The sequence below is a fragment of the Hirundo rustica genome, chromosome 2 (genome assembly GCF_015227805.2).
Source record: "Hirundo rustica isolate bHirRus1 chromosome 2, bHirRus1.pri.v3, whole genome shotgun sequence".
Classification (NCBI taxonomy): domain Eukaryota; kingdom Metazoa; phylum Chordata; class Aves; order Passeriformes; family Hirundinidae; genus Hirundo; species Hirundo rustica.
In genome coordinates this window covers 34,018,820-34,030,991 of record NC_053451.1, presented here as the reverse complement: position 1 = coordinate 34,030,991, position 12,172 = coordinate 34,018,820, and the positions used below count along the sequence as shown (strand labels likewise).

The window sequence follows — 12,172 nt, the reverse complement described above, 5'->3', positions numbered from 1 at the left end:
GAAATGCAACCTCGGGTACTCTAAAATTCAAATTAGCACTTACTGTTCTAATTTGTAATTTAGGTTATCCTGGTGAACCATGCAAGAAACTAATTTGTGAAAAGTAGTTTGTGAAAAGTAGTTGCATTTCTTGGGAATACTCCAAACATGTCCTCACCTCAGATCAGAGAGTGGAATGAAAGGGACAAATAGAAGAATTGTATGCTTTTCCTGCTGCTATATCTGCACATCTTATTCTAAAAACTTGTTTGCATTTATAATTTTTCCTATTCAGTATCTTCCAATCTTATCCTGCATTCCTGATCTATCCTTTTATTTCCACCCACTGCTGTCTTTAAACTATTTTTTTGCATGAGTAAGTTTGCAAGACATTATCAGATTTCAGGTACAGGAATAGCATATTCTTGTACTTTAAACAGTACCAGATACAATGTATGGCCAGAAAAAGGTTTGTTTCTAATAATTCTCTTTGTCAGTCATCCTAACCCCCTTAACACTATTATTTACATTTCAGATCTGTTCTGAAGAATAGGTATGTCACTGAATGAAACTGTTCAAGAGAAAAGAAAAACTGAAAGAGAAGAAATGGAAAAGAGAGGGAAGGAAGGGAAAGACTACTTTGTAAATTAAGTATTAAGTAAATCAATTATTAAGTAAATTAAATTAATGTGGAGATTGTCCAGTACCTGTCCCAAGGCCTATCCGGAGGCCTCCCAGAAAGTGGTTTGCTAGTTTGTTGTGATCCCAGACTGTGAGTTCTATGCAGGCTTCTTTTAAATCTTCTGGTCTAAAGCCATCATAGACCATGGTGTGGTTGAACACCGGATTTGTAGTTTTTGCAACCGTCCTTGTTTTCTGACGACTTTTTCTGCTGGTGTCTGGAAGAATGGTACTTCAGAGAGAAAAAAGCACTGTCAGTTTGCACTCGCACAGCACAGCCTGCATGAAACATACTGAAAAGGCAAAAGCTGCTGATTAACTGTGTTTTGCATGTTGAAATAGGACTGAAGATAAGGTGCTCTACAGAGATAGAGTAAAGGGTCACACTCTCAGCTCCTTAACAGGAAATACTGGCAGCAGGTATCCACCCTTGTGCTTCAGAGGATGGAAGGGCAGGTCGGGTGGGGAAGAGGCACAAGTGAGTTTATTTGCTATGTTATCACTGATGACGCTCAAACATTTTGTTGCTGCCAGAGATTTCCCCAACCATCTTGTTATTCTTGTCTTTTCACGTTTTCAGTCTGTATGTGGAAGGGAAGGGGGAAGAAATACAACTATGTATTCACACTATTACACTATTTCATGCTTCTGTCTTCCCCCAAAATTTGCTAAGCTAAACCATGTTTTGCACGAACATGCTTTGCTTAAATGTGAATAAAAGCTTGAACAGTTTGACTAGTCCTTCCACCAAGTGACTGAGACAAAACCAAAGCATAATAATGACACAAAAAGCTCTCCCAGTGAGTTTTACTTGGTGGTACATACTTAGCATGTGGAAGTTGTAAACTATACAGGACAATTTGCACTACACTAAAAAAGAATCAGAAACCAATTCAGTATTCTTTTTATATGAATGTAGAAAAAGAAGGTGCAATTAGAAAGCACAATGGTAGCATTATTAAGCCGCTGTGTTTGATGACTTCAACCTCAATTCTTACCATTTAATAAAAGAGTTGAGCCTATTTCCTCTCAGAAGAGGGAGGTTATGGCATTCCTTCACCCAGATGTGGACCTCACCAGTAGACAGAGTCTTCTTTCCTGTACAAAGAAAACAAAACATCTGCTTAAGCAGATGCCTTTTAAAGGTATTCTGTCTGATGCAGCAATTCCTGCCCATTTGTAGAGCTGATATTCAGTCTGGACTTGTTATCTCACATCTTAATTCAACATTGCTCTCTGTACTCTGGAAGTTGAGATCTTCATCCCATCAAAGTACTGCAGGATCACATCATGTCTGCATTCCTACAATGACTTTTCTTCTGTTACAAGTAAGCAAACACATGCCACTGCTCTTCTCTTCCCAAGACTCCTAGATCAGCTTGTCATCAGCCTATCCGATGTTAGAATTTATTGTTACTTGTGCTTTCAAATACGCTCTTTTATGCTCTTAATATCTTTGATTCTTACTGACTGACTGTCTGCATTAAAAACCTGGCTTCACTCTCAGATTGGTCCACTATCTATTGCCAGACAAGATTGAACCAAACTGATCAGACTGCTGTAAATGTCTGCTTTCTAAATACTTGCTGCAACTTCCTACATGTAGTGTTGCTTGAAATTCAGGGTGTTGTCATTGTTTAGCAAACCACAGCATCTGCCTGATGATTTAAAATCTCTAAAATTATTGAGAAAACAGAATTTTGTTACATGTTCATATTGCATTATAAATCTTAGATTATGACAATGAGGTAATTTCTTCATCAGTAACATTAAAAAAAAACCAACAAAACCAACCAAATATCTCAAAATGGTCTTTGGGATTCTTAACTGTATTCACAATCAGAGTGACTTAATCCTCTAGGAAGAAAACAGAAAACTTTTATGTTGAAAGAAGCCGTGTGAAGTGAATGACAAACATTAAACAGTGTTTTGTGGTTTTTATTTTGGGTTTTTTGTTTGTTTGTTTTTTGTGGTTTTGTTTGTTTGGTTTATTAATATTTAAAAAAAAAAAAAAAAAAAGGACAAACCACCAAAGGCTTGATGAATCCAAGCAAAGGAGCAATGCTTACCTCCAATTGGATGTGGGACATACTGGAGAGCTAGTTTCATCTCCCCTCTGTTTTCTGGATCAGGAGTTATTGCTGAAGTCTGAAATGAAAAAAAAAAAAATTAAACCAAACATCTGATATTAAAACGGTGCTGCACTTGCTCCACATCTTCAGAAGGTTTACTCCATATTTGGTTAACAAGTACCTTCAGATTTCTGTTGCAGCATTATGAAAAAGAGAAATACTTTGAATTTCCTACTCCTTAGACTGTGAGAAGGTTTTTTCCTGCTGCAATAGCTAGCTAGACTAAAAAACATCTCAGAACCGTATTTTTTACCAGTGAATAAGTATTTATGATTATAATCAGCACAAAACCCATAGAACACACAAGACCAAGCCTAAAGAATGACTTGGTTTTGCACTTACACAGCAGAAAATGCAGAACAGCCAACCTACCCTTGGCTTGAGAGGAAACCAGTTGATCTGCTTATTGGATGGATCATTCCAGTCCCAAGCTCCTAAATCCAATTCCACTTCACCAAGGAAGCTATTCCTCCCAAAGGTATCATTGTGCCAGACAGAGATATTAAGGCTTTGATTCTTTAGGAGCTCCTTCTCAATTTTGTACTGCCAGGAAGAAGTAAAGAAAAAAAAAAAAATTAAAACAATCTGAATTTTTACCAATGTTGCTATTCACTTTTTATTTCTATCATCTTAAGCTTATACATGGGTCATGTACAAGATGTAAAAAACCACCAGTGTTCCAATGCTGGACGCAGAGATCCCTGGAGAGTTAACCTCTCAATGGGAGCACACAGCCAGCTCTGCAGGGCAATCCCTCTCATGCTAATTTCCCTTTGGAGTGCAATCTAGACCTGTGCCCAAAAGCTGAGGTTCATCACACATACAGTAAGTTATATCTAGTAATAAAGTTTGATAAATACCCGCAGTATTTCATTATAGACTGGATTAAAAGTTTTCTTTTTGACAGAGGTCTTCCGTTTGCCCAGTCTGTATTTCTCTGGAAGCAGGTAGGTCTTTACATACCTAAAATTTAGACAGAGTTGTTAGAAGAATTAAAAAAACCCAAAACCTAAAAAGTCCAGACTGTCTTTAACTTCATCTTCAAAATACACAAGTATTTGCTTACAAAGTAAAAGAAATGCACTTGAGTAGACATTATGTTATTCAGTTTGCATATTTAAGAATTAGAACAGCAGTGGAGATGTATAACAACGTAACTTTTTTTATATAATATCTTTCTTCAGAGGAAAATCTGTTGAAATGTCTCCTCAGCACATGAAAATACAGAACATATACCTGTAGCAGGCCCAAATATCATATTTATAGGTGCTAATCCTACAGAAAACATATCAAAGTGGGATTTACCATCTGAAAAGTGTAATTTAAAAAAATAATTTAATATTCTTAAAAGTTTTAATTTCCTATGTTAATATATATACACACCAATTTAAAAGAGCAGTTCTATATTCAACCAGAGTTAAAAAAAAAAACCTCACAAAGCACATTATAGCCTCTTCATCTATTTCTGGTGGTTTACTCCAGCAGGGTAGAGAGATTGGAAAAACCCAGCAGTTTTCACTTCCATGTTAAAAGAAAAACTTCCATTAGAAAAGAAACACATTCTTTGTACTTACGGGTCTGAACGCTGTCGCTTAACATCTGCTACTGCCAGGTCTTTACACTGGCAAATGAAGATGTGGAGCTCATGCAGCTGTTCCACATAGTCAATGGCAAACTGAATGTTCCCCTTCACATCAACATTGCCAAAGTCTGCGCTGTAGATGCTCATTAGGCTGCCGCTCACCTGTGTCGTACAAGAGGAGAAATATTTTCCAGACATTGCATTTCACCAGATACTTCAGCATCAGGGTAGAAGTTGTGCTCAGGAATCAGACAGAAAAGAAATCAACTGCAATTCTTCAGATGTAACAATGAAATGTAATAGATGCTATTATACAAGCTTCTCAGCAGGCAGATTAATGAAAGAAAGATATTTGGAAATCAAAGGTGTTAGGCCAGGATTCTTACAAAAAAAAAAATTGAATGGGTTTACTGCATTGAGATAGAAGAAATTAAATTATAGGATGCTGTAGATTTGAAAATTGATTGTGCTCAGATACTTGAAATATTACTTCTAAATCTCCTCAGCTGATCTTCCTTGCAGAAAGCAGAGCCTAAGAGTTTAGGACAACAGACCTTCTTAAAATACTAACAAAAAGATTAATAGATAAAGTTTATATGGCTGAATTATGTACCCAGATACATAACTAAATAAAACACTGAAAATTAAATATGAAATAAAGAGAAGAAAGATGCTTGTGTGTATATATATATATATATATATATATATATATATAATCTCAACATCCTTCCCCAAAATTCTGGTTTTCTTATTCAAAGTTCACATAAACCAATGACTTTTGGTTAGCTAGGTGATTCAACTGCAAACCTGATATACCAATAATATCTCCTGCTTTCACTTCTCTCTCTCCCCTTTCTCCCTTTCTAAATGTTTGTTCAATATGAATTTTTCCTCATTTTCAGCTACAAATATAAGTTTCAAGGGTAAAATCCATGTCTTTGTTCAGAGCCCTGAACAAGCTCTAATATATTACAAGGAAAAAAAAAAAATCTATTTAATTTTACTTTACTTGCTTCAGGCAATTCCATGCAAGAAATTATGTTATGTTCATATAACAGGAGTGGAAAGAAGGAGACAGATGACAAGGGAAGAAAGATAAATGAGAAAAGAGCCAAAAAAAAATTGGAGAAATTAGCAAAAGCAAAGTGCCACTAAAATAATGCTTTGGTTTACATACAGAGGATAAGGAGGCCATGCCAGAAGAGCTGCTAAGATTGGTTAGAGAGCTGGGACTCTTCTTGATTCTGCCAAAGGAATAACTGCTTTCTGATGTTGTATCTGTCTCTCTGTCATCACTCTACAAAAACATCACGGAAAGAAAGTCTGCGTACGTTCTTTATAGTCACAAGAAAAATTAAACAAAAACAAACAAACAGAATTTTAATGCAGATTGAGACTCAATGGAAGTCTGAATTTAAATTCCCTTGTAGTGCAACATGAATAATATTTCTTGAATTAGGTCAAGCATTTAAAGTTGAAAGGGAGTTTTTCTGATGAACAGCCTACACTGATAATTTTTTTAAGCAGCAATGCAATTAGGTTTGGGAGTTTGTTTATTTGTCTTTTTTAAATCTCAAGTAGCAATGAAAAATGACAAAGCTAAGTTTATTAGGACAAGTAAACTCAACTTCTCTGTGTCACTGTCTCATGCATAACCTATGCAATTGATAATGCTCAGTTCTTTTACCAGTCCCTTGTGTTATATAGTAAATGCTGTCAATTCCTTGCCTGTCTCTTCGGGGCAGCTGGCCAGAAGGTAACAATTCGGAGAACACCACTGGATACAGTGAATGGTTTTTGCAAAGTTTTTTGAGGGCAAGCAGAGCTTTGCTTTTTCATGAGAGAATTGCAGCTTTTGTTTTCTTGGTCATTATCAGGTTATGTACTCACAGCCCCATTCTAGCTCAATGCTATCTCTACACTAAAGAATTGATCCTCTTCCCACATGTGCCCTCCTACGCAAGCTTTTACGGTCAACTTCATCTTCCCGTTGTATTGAGCCCAGGAACAATTTACAAGGTCTCCCTGCTCCTTCAAACAGTTTCAATATTTGATGTCTGATGTCATAGATCTTCTCATAACAGATACAAGATTAGTAAACAACTATTTCCACGCACATTAAGAAAATAGTTATTTATATAAATAAACATTTAGCATATAAAGACTTTTTCAATTTGCTTATAAAACCTGGTTATGTCTATTCTGTTAAGTAAAAGCAGACCAGGACTGTTCCTCTGTTCGGAGGTAAACAATAAGGACTGAATAATGTCCAGCCTACACAGGGCAAAGCTTCTTGAGAGAAAATTGCTTTGGAGAATGCTGTTTGGGACGGCACAAAATAAATCCAGAGAGTGAAGTAACAGTTAAGCAGTGTGGATAATCAGTCCAGTTACACGGACTCTTCGAAAGACTGAAAATTCCTAAGTCCTCCCACGGGGGAAGGATATATGGTGATTAGACAAGGGGGACTTTGCTTTAAACTAAGTGATGATAGGTTTAGATAAGATGCTAAGAAGAAATTTTTCACTGTAAGCGTGGTGAAGCACTGGCACAGGTTACCCAGAGAAGTTGTGGCTGCCCCCACCCCTGGAAGTGTTCAAGGCCAGGTTGGATGGGGCTCTGAGCAACCTGGTCTAGTGGAAGGTGTCGCTGCCCACAGCAGAGGCATTGGAACTGGATATTCTTTAAGATCCCTTCCAAACCAAACCATTCTGTGATTCTTCTGATAGAGAACCATAGTTGTCATAGGCCCAAATGTTTAAAATGCTTATCACTTTCAAACTTCAATGTCATTTTAGGAGATTTAAATATAGCCTCGAAACATGTTCCAAGATTCACACTATGATGATGATAACAACAAAAATCAAGCGTGGTATGTTGTTGGGAATTCCAAAATTTTACTAGCACAGAGTTAATGGCTGGGTACCTGAAATTATAACATTTCACAGATGGAGCTCACCTCTTCCTGTAAGAATGATGGTACCGACTTGCTCAGTCCTTTGAGTTTTTCAGGGTTGGAAAACAGTTTATCAGGCTGTGAAGTCACTGTGGAAACTGAAAAGCAGTAATTCAAAAGGCTTCAAAAACACGGTTGTACATCAGAACAGCGAGATTCCCTAACAGGACACAGTTAAAAGCAAACCACTTTGGATGAAATACAAGCACATGCACAACCACCTTGGATGCAAGGGTTTTTTTTCCCCCCATAGGACTCAGAGAAGCTATCAATAGGAAGAATAATCTACTTTGGCATTGTCTATAACAGTGACCAACAGAATTTGACAGGACCAGAAATGTTGTTTGATATGAGGTAGCCTGGGTGCTACAAGCAAATTCTGATCAAAAGTGATGAAGAAAACATTGCAGATGACCTTCCAGATTTTCTTCCTAGAGGAAGAATAAGCACACTTGAGCACTAACAATATCATCACTGACATTAGAATTATTATAATATTCTTAGTAAGAAGTCAGCATACAAGCCAAACTCTGTTCTATTTACTCAGTCTATTTAACTGCAATAGGCAAATGTGTGTAAATCAAGCAAATTCTAGACACGACCAAGGAAGTTGCAAGTATTCCTACTTAATTATGAGATGCCTATCTTATTAATGATGCTTTTTTTGCACTCTGTCTCTTCCACAGTCGCACACCTCTACTGCAGCTCACTTCTGTGCTCTTTCACTGTACAGAATCTTATTGCACAAGCTAGGCCTGCAAAAATCCAGTTTGCAGTAAGCTCGTGATCCTCAGAATTTTTCATGCTCTAATCCCCACTTATATTTAATAATACACAAAGATGAACTGAATACACATTGTGAGACGCATCAATATCATGTGACAGAAAATCATTTGGCAACAAACAGCCAGCTACAGAAGCACATATTTATTGCATAAAATGAAACACTGCACACAATGGGATTGTTTGCAAGGTGAGTGAAACTTTTGCAAAGCTTAAAATGTCAAAACTCAACTAGTGCCCAGCAGATCAATTTTTGTCAGTATGCAATTAGATGCAGTACTTAGAGCAAGTATCTAGTCCAGATGTGTAACTTGTTAGTTGTTAAATGAAAAAGTATTGTTAATGTATTAGTTCAGCTATCAGAGGAAAAGTCTCTCCAGTATCTGCTGGAAGAATCCTATTACTCACTTTCTGCTGCATTTTCAGTCCTCTCTTGATGCTGATCAGGTTTCAGATTCAGCATCATTGTCATTCAGCAGCACGGTTTTGCAAGGTTATAAATAGCATCAATATACTTTATATGTGGGATTTTTCTGGGTTTTTTGGTGTTTTGGGGTTTTTCTACTTCCCAAGACCCCATGATCTTTGTGGGTTTTTTTCCTTCAAATAGTTAGCAGTGGTTTAGGAATTAGGCCTGTATGGGCATTAGGTCTGTTTGATTTTGGTGCATGATGGAACCTTTCTGTTTATGCAAAGATAAATTCAGAACTAGGGACATGGTTCAGTGGTGAACTTGGTCATGCTTGGTTAACTTTTAGGATCAAACTCAACTGTTTTCTCCAACCTAAACAATTCTATGATTCTGTTTCTGTGGTTTGCCTTGCTGTTCTCCTTTGAGGACCTGGATCATGACAAAATATGAGCGTACAAGCTAAAAAAAAAAAAAAAATCAGTCTTTTTGCTGATCAAAAAGTCTTTTTAAGAGAACTTGCCCTATTCTGCCTGTACAGCTATCAATATACAGGCAGACAAATTACACACAATGGCTGTGTGCCATTTGTTCATAACTTCAATCTTAACAAATTAGACTCAAATTCCCCCTGCTCTTTTCAGCTTAGTCTCTACACATTCACACTGAATGCCAAACAGGCTTTCAGTAGGGGTCTCCACTTGAAAGCAGAGTGCAGGATAGCGCTTAAGTCTTGTTAATTTACTGGGTGTTGTAGGCATCCTTATATGCTATGATTATCCTACTGATACTATGGGCCACTGGCATGCAAAATGCTCTAAAGCACCTAAACCATAACCTAAAAAATATAACTGCACACAACTGTCCTTTTAAAACTGTAGTGCTCCAATGCAGTAAATAAACAATTGTGCTCTATATTCCAACATATTCTATATTATCTGATTATCAAAATAAAACAATTCCGTTTATTTTGACATGTTCTTGGAGCAGGTTTGCTTTTGATTTTTCTTAGATTTGGAATTTCTAAAGGTATACAGAAAAATTTAACTGCAAGGCATCTTTAATGCACCAATGGACTGACGATAGCAGCAGTAGCTGATCTACAAGTTATTCTATTGCTTAGAATAATGCTACTTTATAGGAGTAAGGCAGGGAGACTAAGAGAGGTTCCTTTCCAACTGAGGTATTCTAAAGGGTGTTTTGCACTAGCAAAAGTCATCAGATAAACAGACAAATTGAATATTTACTGAGGCCAATTTCTTTCAACTGAGCTTGTGTTCAAAGCTCCTTATGATTTCAGTAACACATAGGCTGTATGACTGAAAGCCAAGAGAATACACTGATAAGTGGCACAGTTTCTACAGATACAGGAGGACATAAATAGATTCCTTAAGAAAAAAAACACAACAGAATTCTACAAAAGCTTTTCAGCCATGCTGAGGTTAAACAATTCTAAAACCACAATATAATTCTTGGTTAAAAAAAAAAAAAAAAAAAATCTTCACTAGCAAAAAGAGGCCATTGAAAAAGCAACAAACTTCCATGCAGACACAAATTATATTTACCATCTTCAGTACTAAGAACTAATTCTTCCTTTGGTTTATTTATTTTTTCTTTATCTGTGCAGGAAAAAATAACACAGTTAGAAACTTTGCTATTCAGTATAAAATGGATGACAGTGATAATAACAGAATTAACAGTAATGAGGACCAAAACCACAGACAAACCAGCAGAGCCATGGGAACGGTTAAATTCAAGAGAGGCTTTTACTTGACATTCTACCTCAAAGCCTACATCCAAGCAGGGGTCACATGGTGACATAGTTTCTATCAGCGTGTTGTTGCAACAGCGTTAGTGCACACCTAAAACCTAGAAACTGGTTAGAAGCAAGCAGTAGCATAAGTAGTATTAGAAGAACAACTTGCCAATGTCTTTCAAAAAATCTACATCTCCACGCTTCAGTTCACAAATGTAAGTTCAGTCTGTGTCTTCCCCATTAGACATGAGGTAAGCGTGAAAACACTCGGGGCAGGGTGAAGCGAGACAGGAATAATAATTTTTAAAAAACCAAGGAATCGAAGGAGCCTACTGAAGAAAACTGGGAATTCATTTTAAGTATAATATTATCTCACCATATTCTCTTAAAGTGAGTTTGATATATTTACTGCTAGATTACACAGGTGAATCATTACTAAACTTAGTTTTTCATGCTTTCATTGTCTACTTATTCGACCCAAGGCAGCAACCAGGAGGCAATGACAGTAGTTGCTCATTACTGTTTTGGGTAATTGCCAATACATTCACAATTAAAAGACTATCCAGGAAACAGTTAACCACTGATCAACACAGTGCACTCCTGGAAGATGTCTGCTACACAAATCAGCCTTGTTCCAAAATTAACGCCAAGAGCTGAAAATTAAACTGTAAGAGAAAAGAATCTTGTTCCAAAGTACAACCTCCATACAGCTTACTGAGAAACAAAAACAAAGCCATGACTTGGCAAGGCTGTATGGAAGACCAGCATGAACACATTTAAGCCAAACTGGGGGTCATGGGAGACACACACAAGCTTTGTGCTCACTTGAGGTGGCTGATGGAATGTCCTCTAGACTTTTGGAAGGCTTTTTCCTATCTGCACTCCTTTTCAAAGCCATCAACACAGGGTTTAATTCTTCTTCAGAACCTGTTTCAAGACAAAACACATGAACACTGCACACACAAACAGGCCATTTTAAGCAAGTCAATGAAGAACCAATCACAGGTTTCTCATGAGAATCTATTTTGACAGTTAGCAAAGACAGTGAACATTCAATGAAAATACAAGATAAATCCGAAGTAAAATAAATTTTAAGTGTCCATTTGTTCTCTCTAAACACCCTCAGTCATCAGCGGAGACAGACAAGTCTGACACGTGATTTGACAGACAAGAGATCTGCCCTGTGTAGGGGCTATCTTTACGGATTAATAACACTGTGGGGGGCAATTATTGCACTCCGTTTGTTAAGATTAATATAGGATAAAAAACTTAGATTGTAGGCATTTTGTAACCATCTTTTAAAGAATCAGAACAAAAGGAAATTTTAGTGGTTTCCCTTTGTGCAAATCTTTCTGTTATAGTCTTTCCACAGTGAAAGTGATTTTGTTTGTTTCAATGCTTGAGTAACCCAAAAAACCCAACAAAACCAAAACCAAACAAAACCAACTGACCAAAACCACAAAAACCTGAACACCAATTCCCCACACATACCCAAAAAACCCCCCAAAAGCCAACCAAACAACACAAAAAAAAAAAAAAAACAAAAAAAAAAACAAAAAAAAAAAACACAAAAAATGAGCTCTGGATGCATTTGCAATCTTGAAATTATGCAAGTGCCTCCAAAAGTAGAATCAAGACAGACCTAGCTCCTTCAGAAATCTTTAAGACTTTCATTCCTCCCTATCTCACTTTCCTCCCCCTCCACCAACCAATCAGTGTTGCTGCCTGTAATTATGGGTGAGACCAAATTACGTTTGATTTTTCCTCACTTATCTTGAGTTTTCACTGACTTTCTTTGGAAATCCACTTTCAAAACAGGCTCAGATGTAAGCTGGCAGGCCCTGGCAACTTTACATATCTCTCAAATTCTCCAGGAGAAGAAAATACTCCTAGT

At 36.9% G+C, this 12,172-nt stretch overlaps 1 protein-coding gene across 17 annotated transcripts in view; it reads right to left on the bottom strand.

Annotated features, from left to right (window-relative positions):
• The window catches only part of SYTL2 (synaptotagmin like 2), a 53,575-nt gene that overhangs the window by 2,257 nt on the left and 39,146 nt on the right, over nucleotides 1–12,172 (bottom strand). For 14 of the 17 annotated variants that reach the window (XM_040055358.1, XM_040055357.1, XM_040055361.1 and 11 more), the window contains 10 exons: nucleotides 11,104–11,205; nucleotides 10,088–10,141; nucleotides 7,334–7,428; nucleotides 5,552–5,671; nucleotides 4,367–4,536; nucleotides 3,653–3,755; nucleotides 3,165–3,335; nucleotides 2,730–2,808; nucleotides 1,659–1,758; nucleotides 687–892 (listed from right to left, as the gene is read on the bottom strand). In XM_040055358.1, the coding sequence (XP_039911292.1) occupies nucleotides 687–892; nucleotides 1,659–1,758; nucleotides 2,730–2,808; nucleotides 3,165–3,335; nucleotides 3,653–3,755; nucleotides 4,367–4,536; nucleotides 5,552–5,671; nucleotides 7,334–7,428; nucleotides 10,088–10,141; nucleotides 11,104–11,205 (1,200 nt within the window). The remainder of the gene's footprint in view (nucleotides 1–686; nucleotides 893–1,658; nucleotides 1,759–2,729; nucleotides 2,809–3,164; nucleotides 3,336–3,652; nucleotides 3,756–4,366; nucleotides 4,537–5,551; nucleotides 5,672–7,333; nucleotides 7,429–10,087; nucleotides 10,142–11,103; nucleotides 11,206–12,172) is intronic. The other 3 variants (XM_040055356.1, XM_040055359.1, XM_040055362.1) reach the window with 1 other exon arrangement.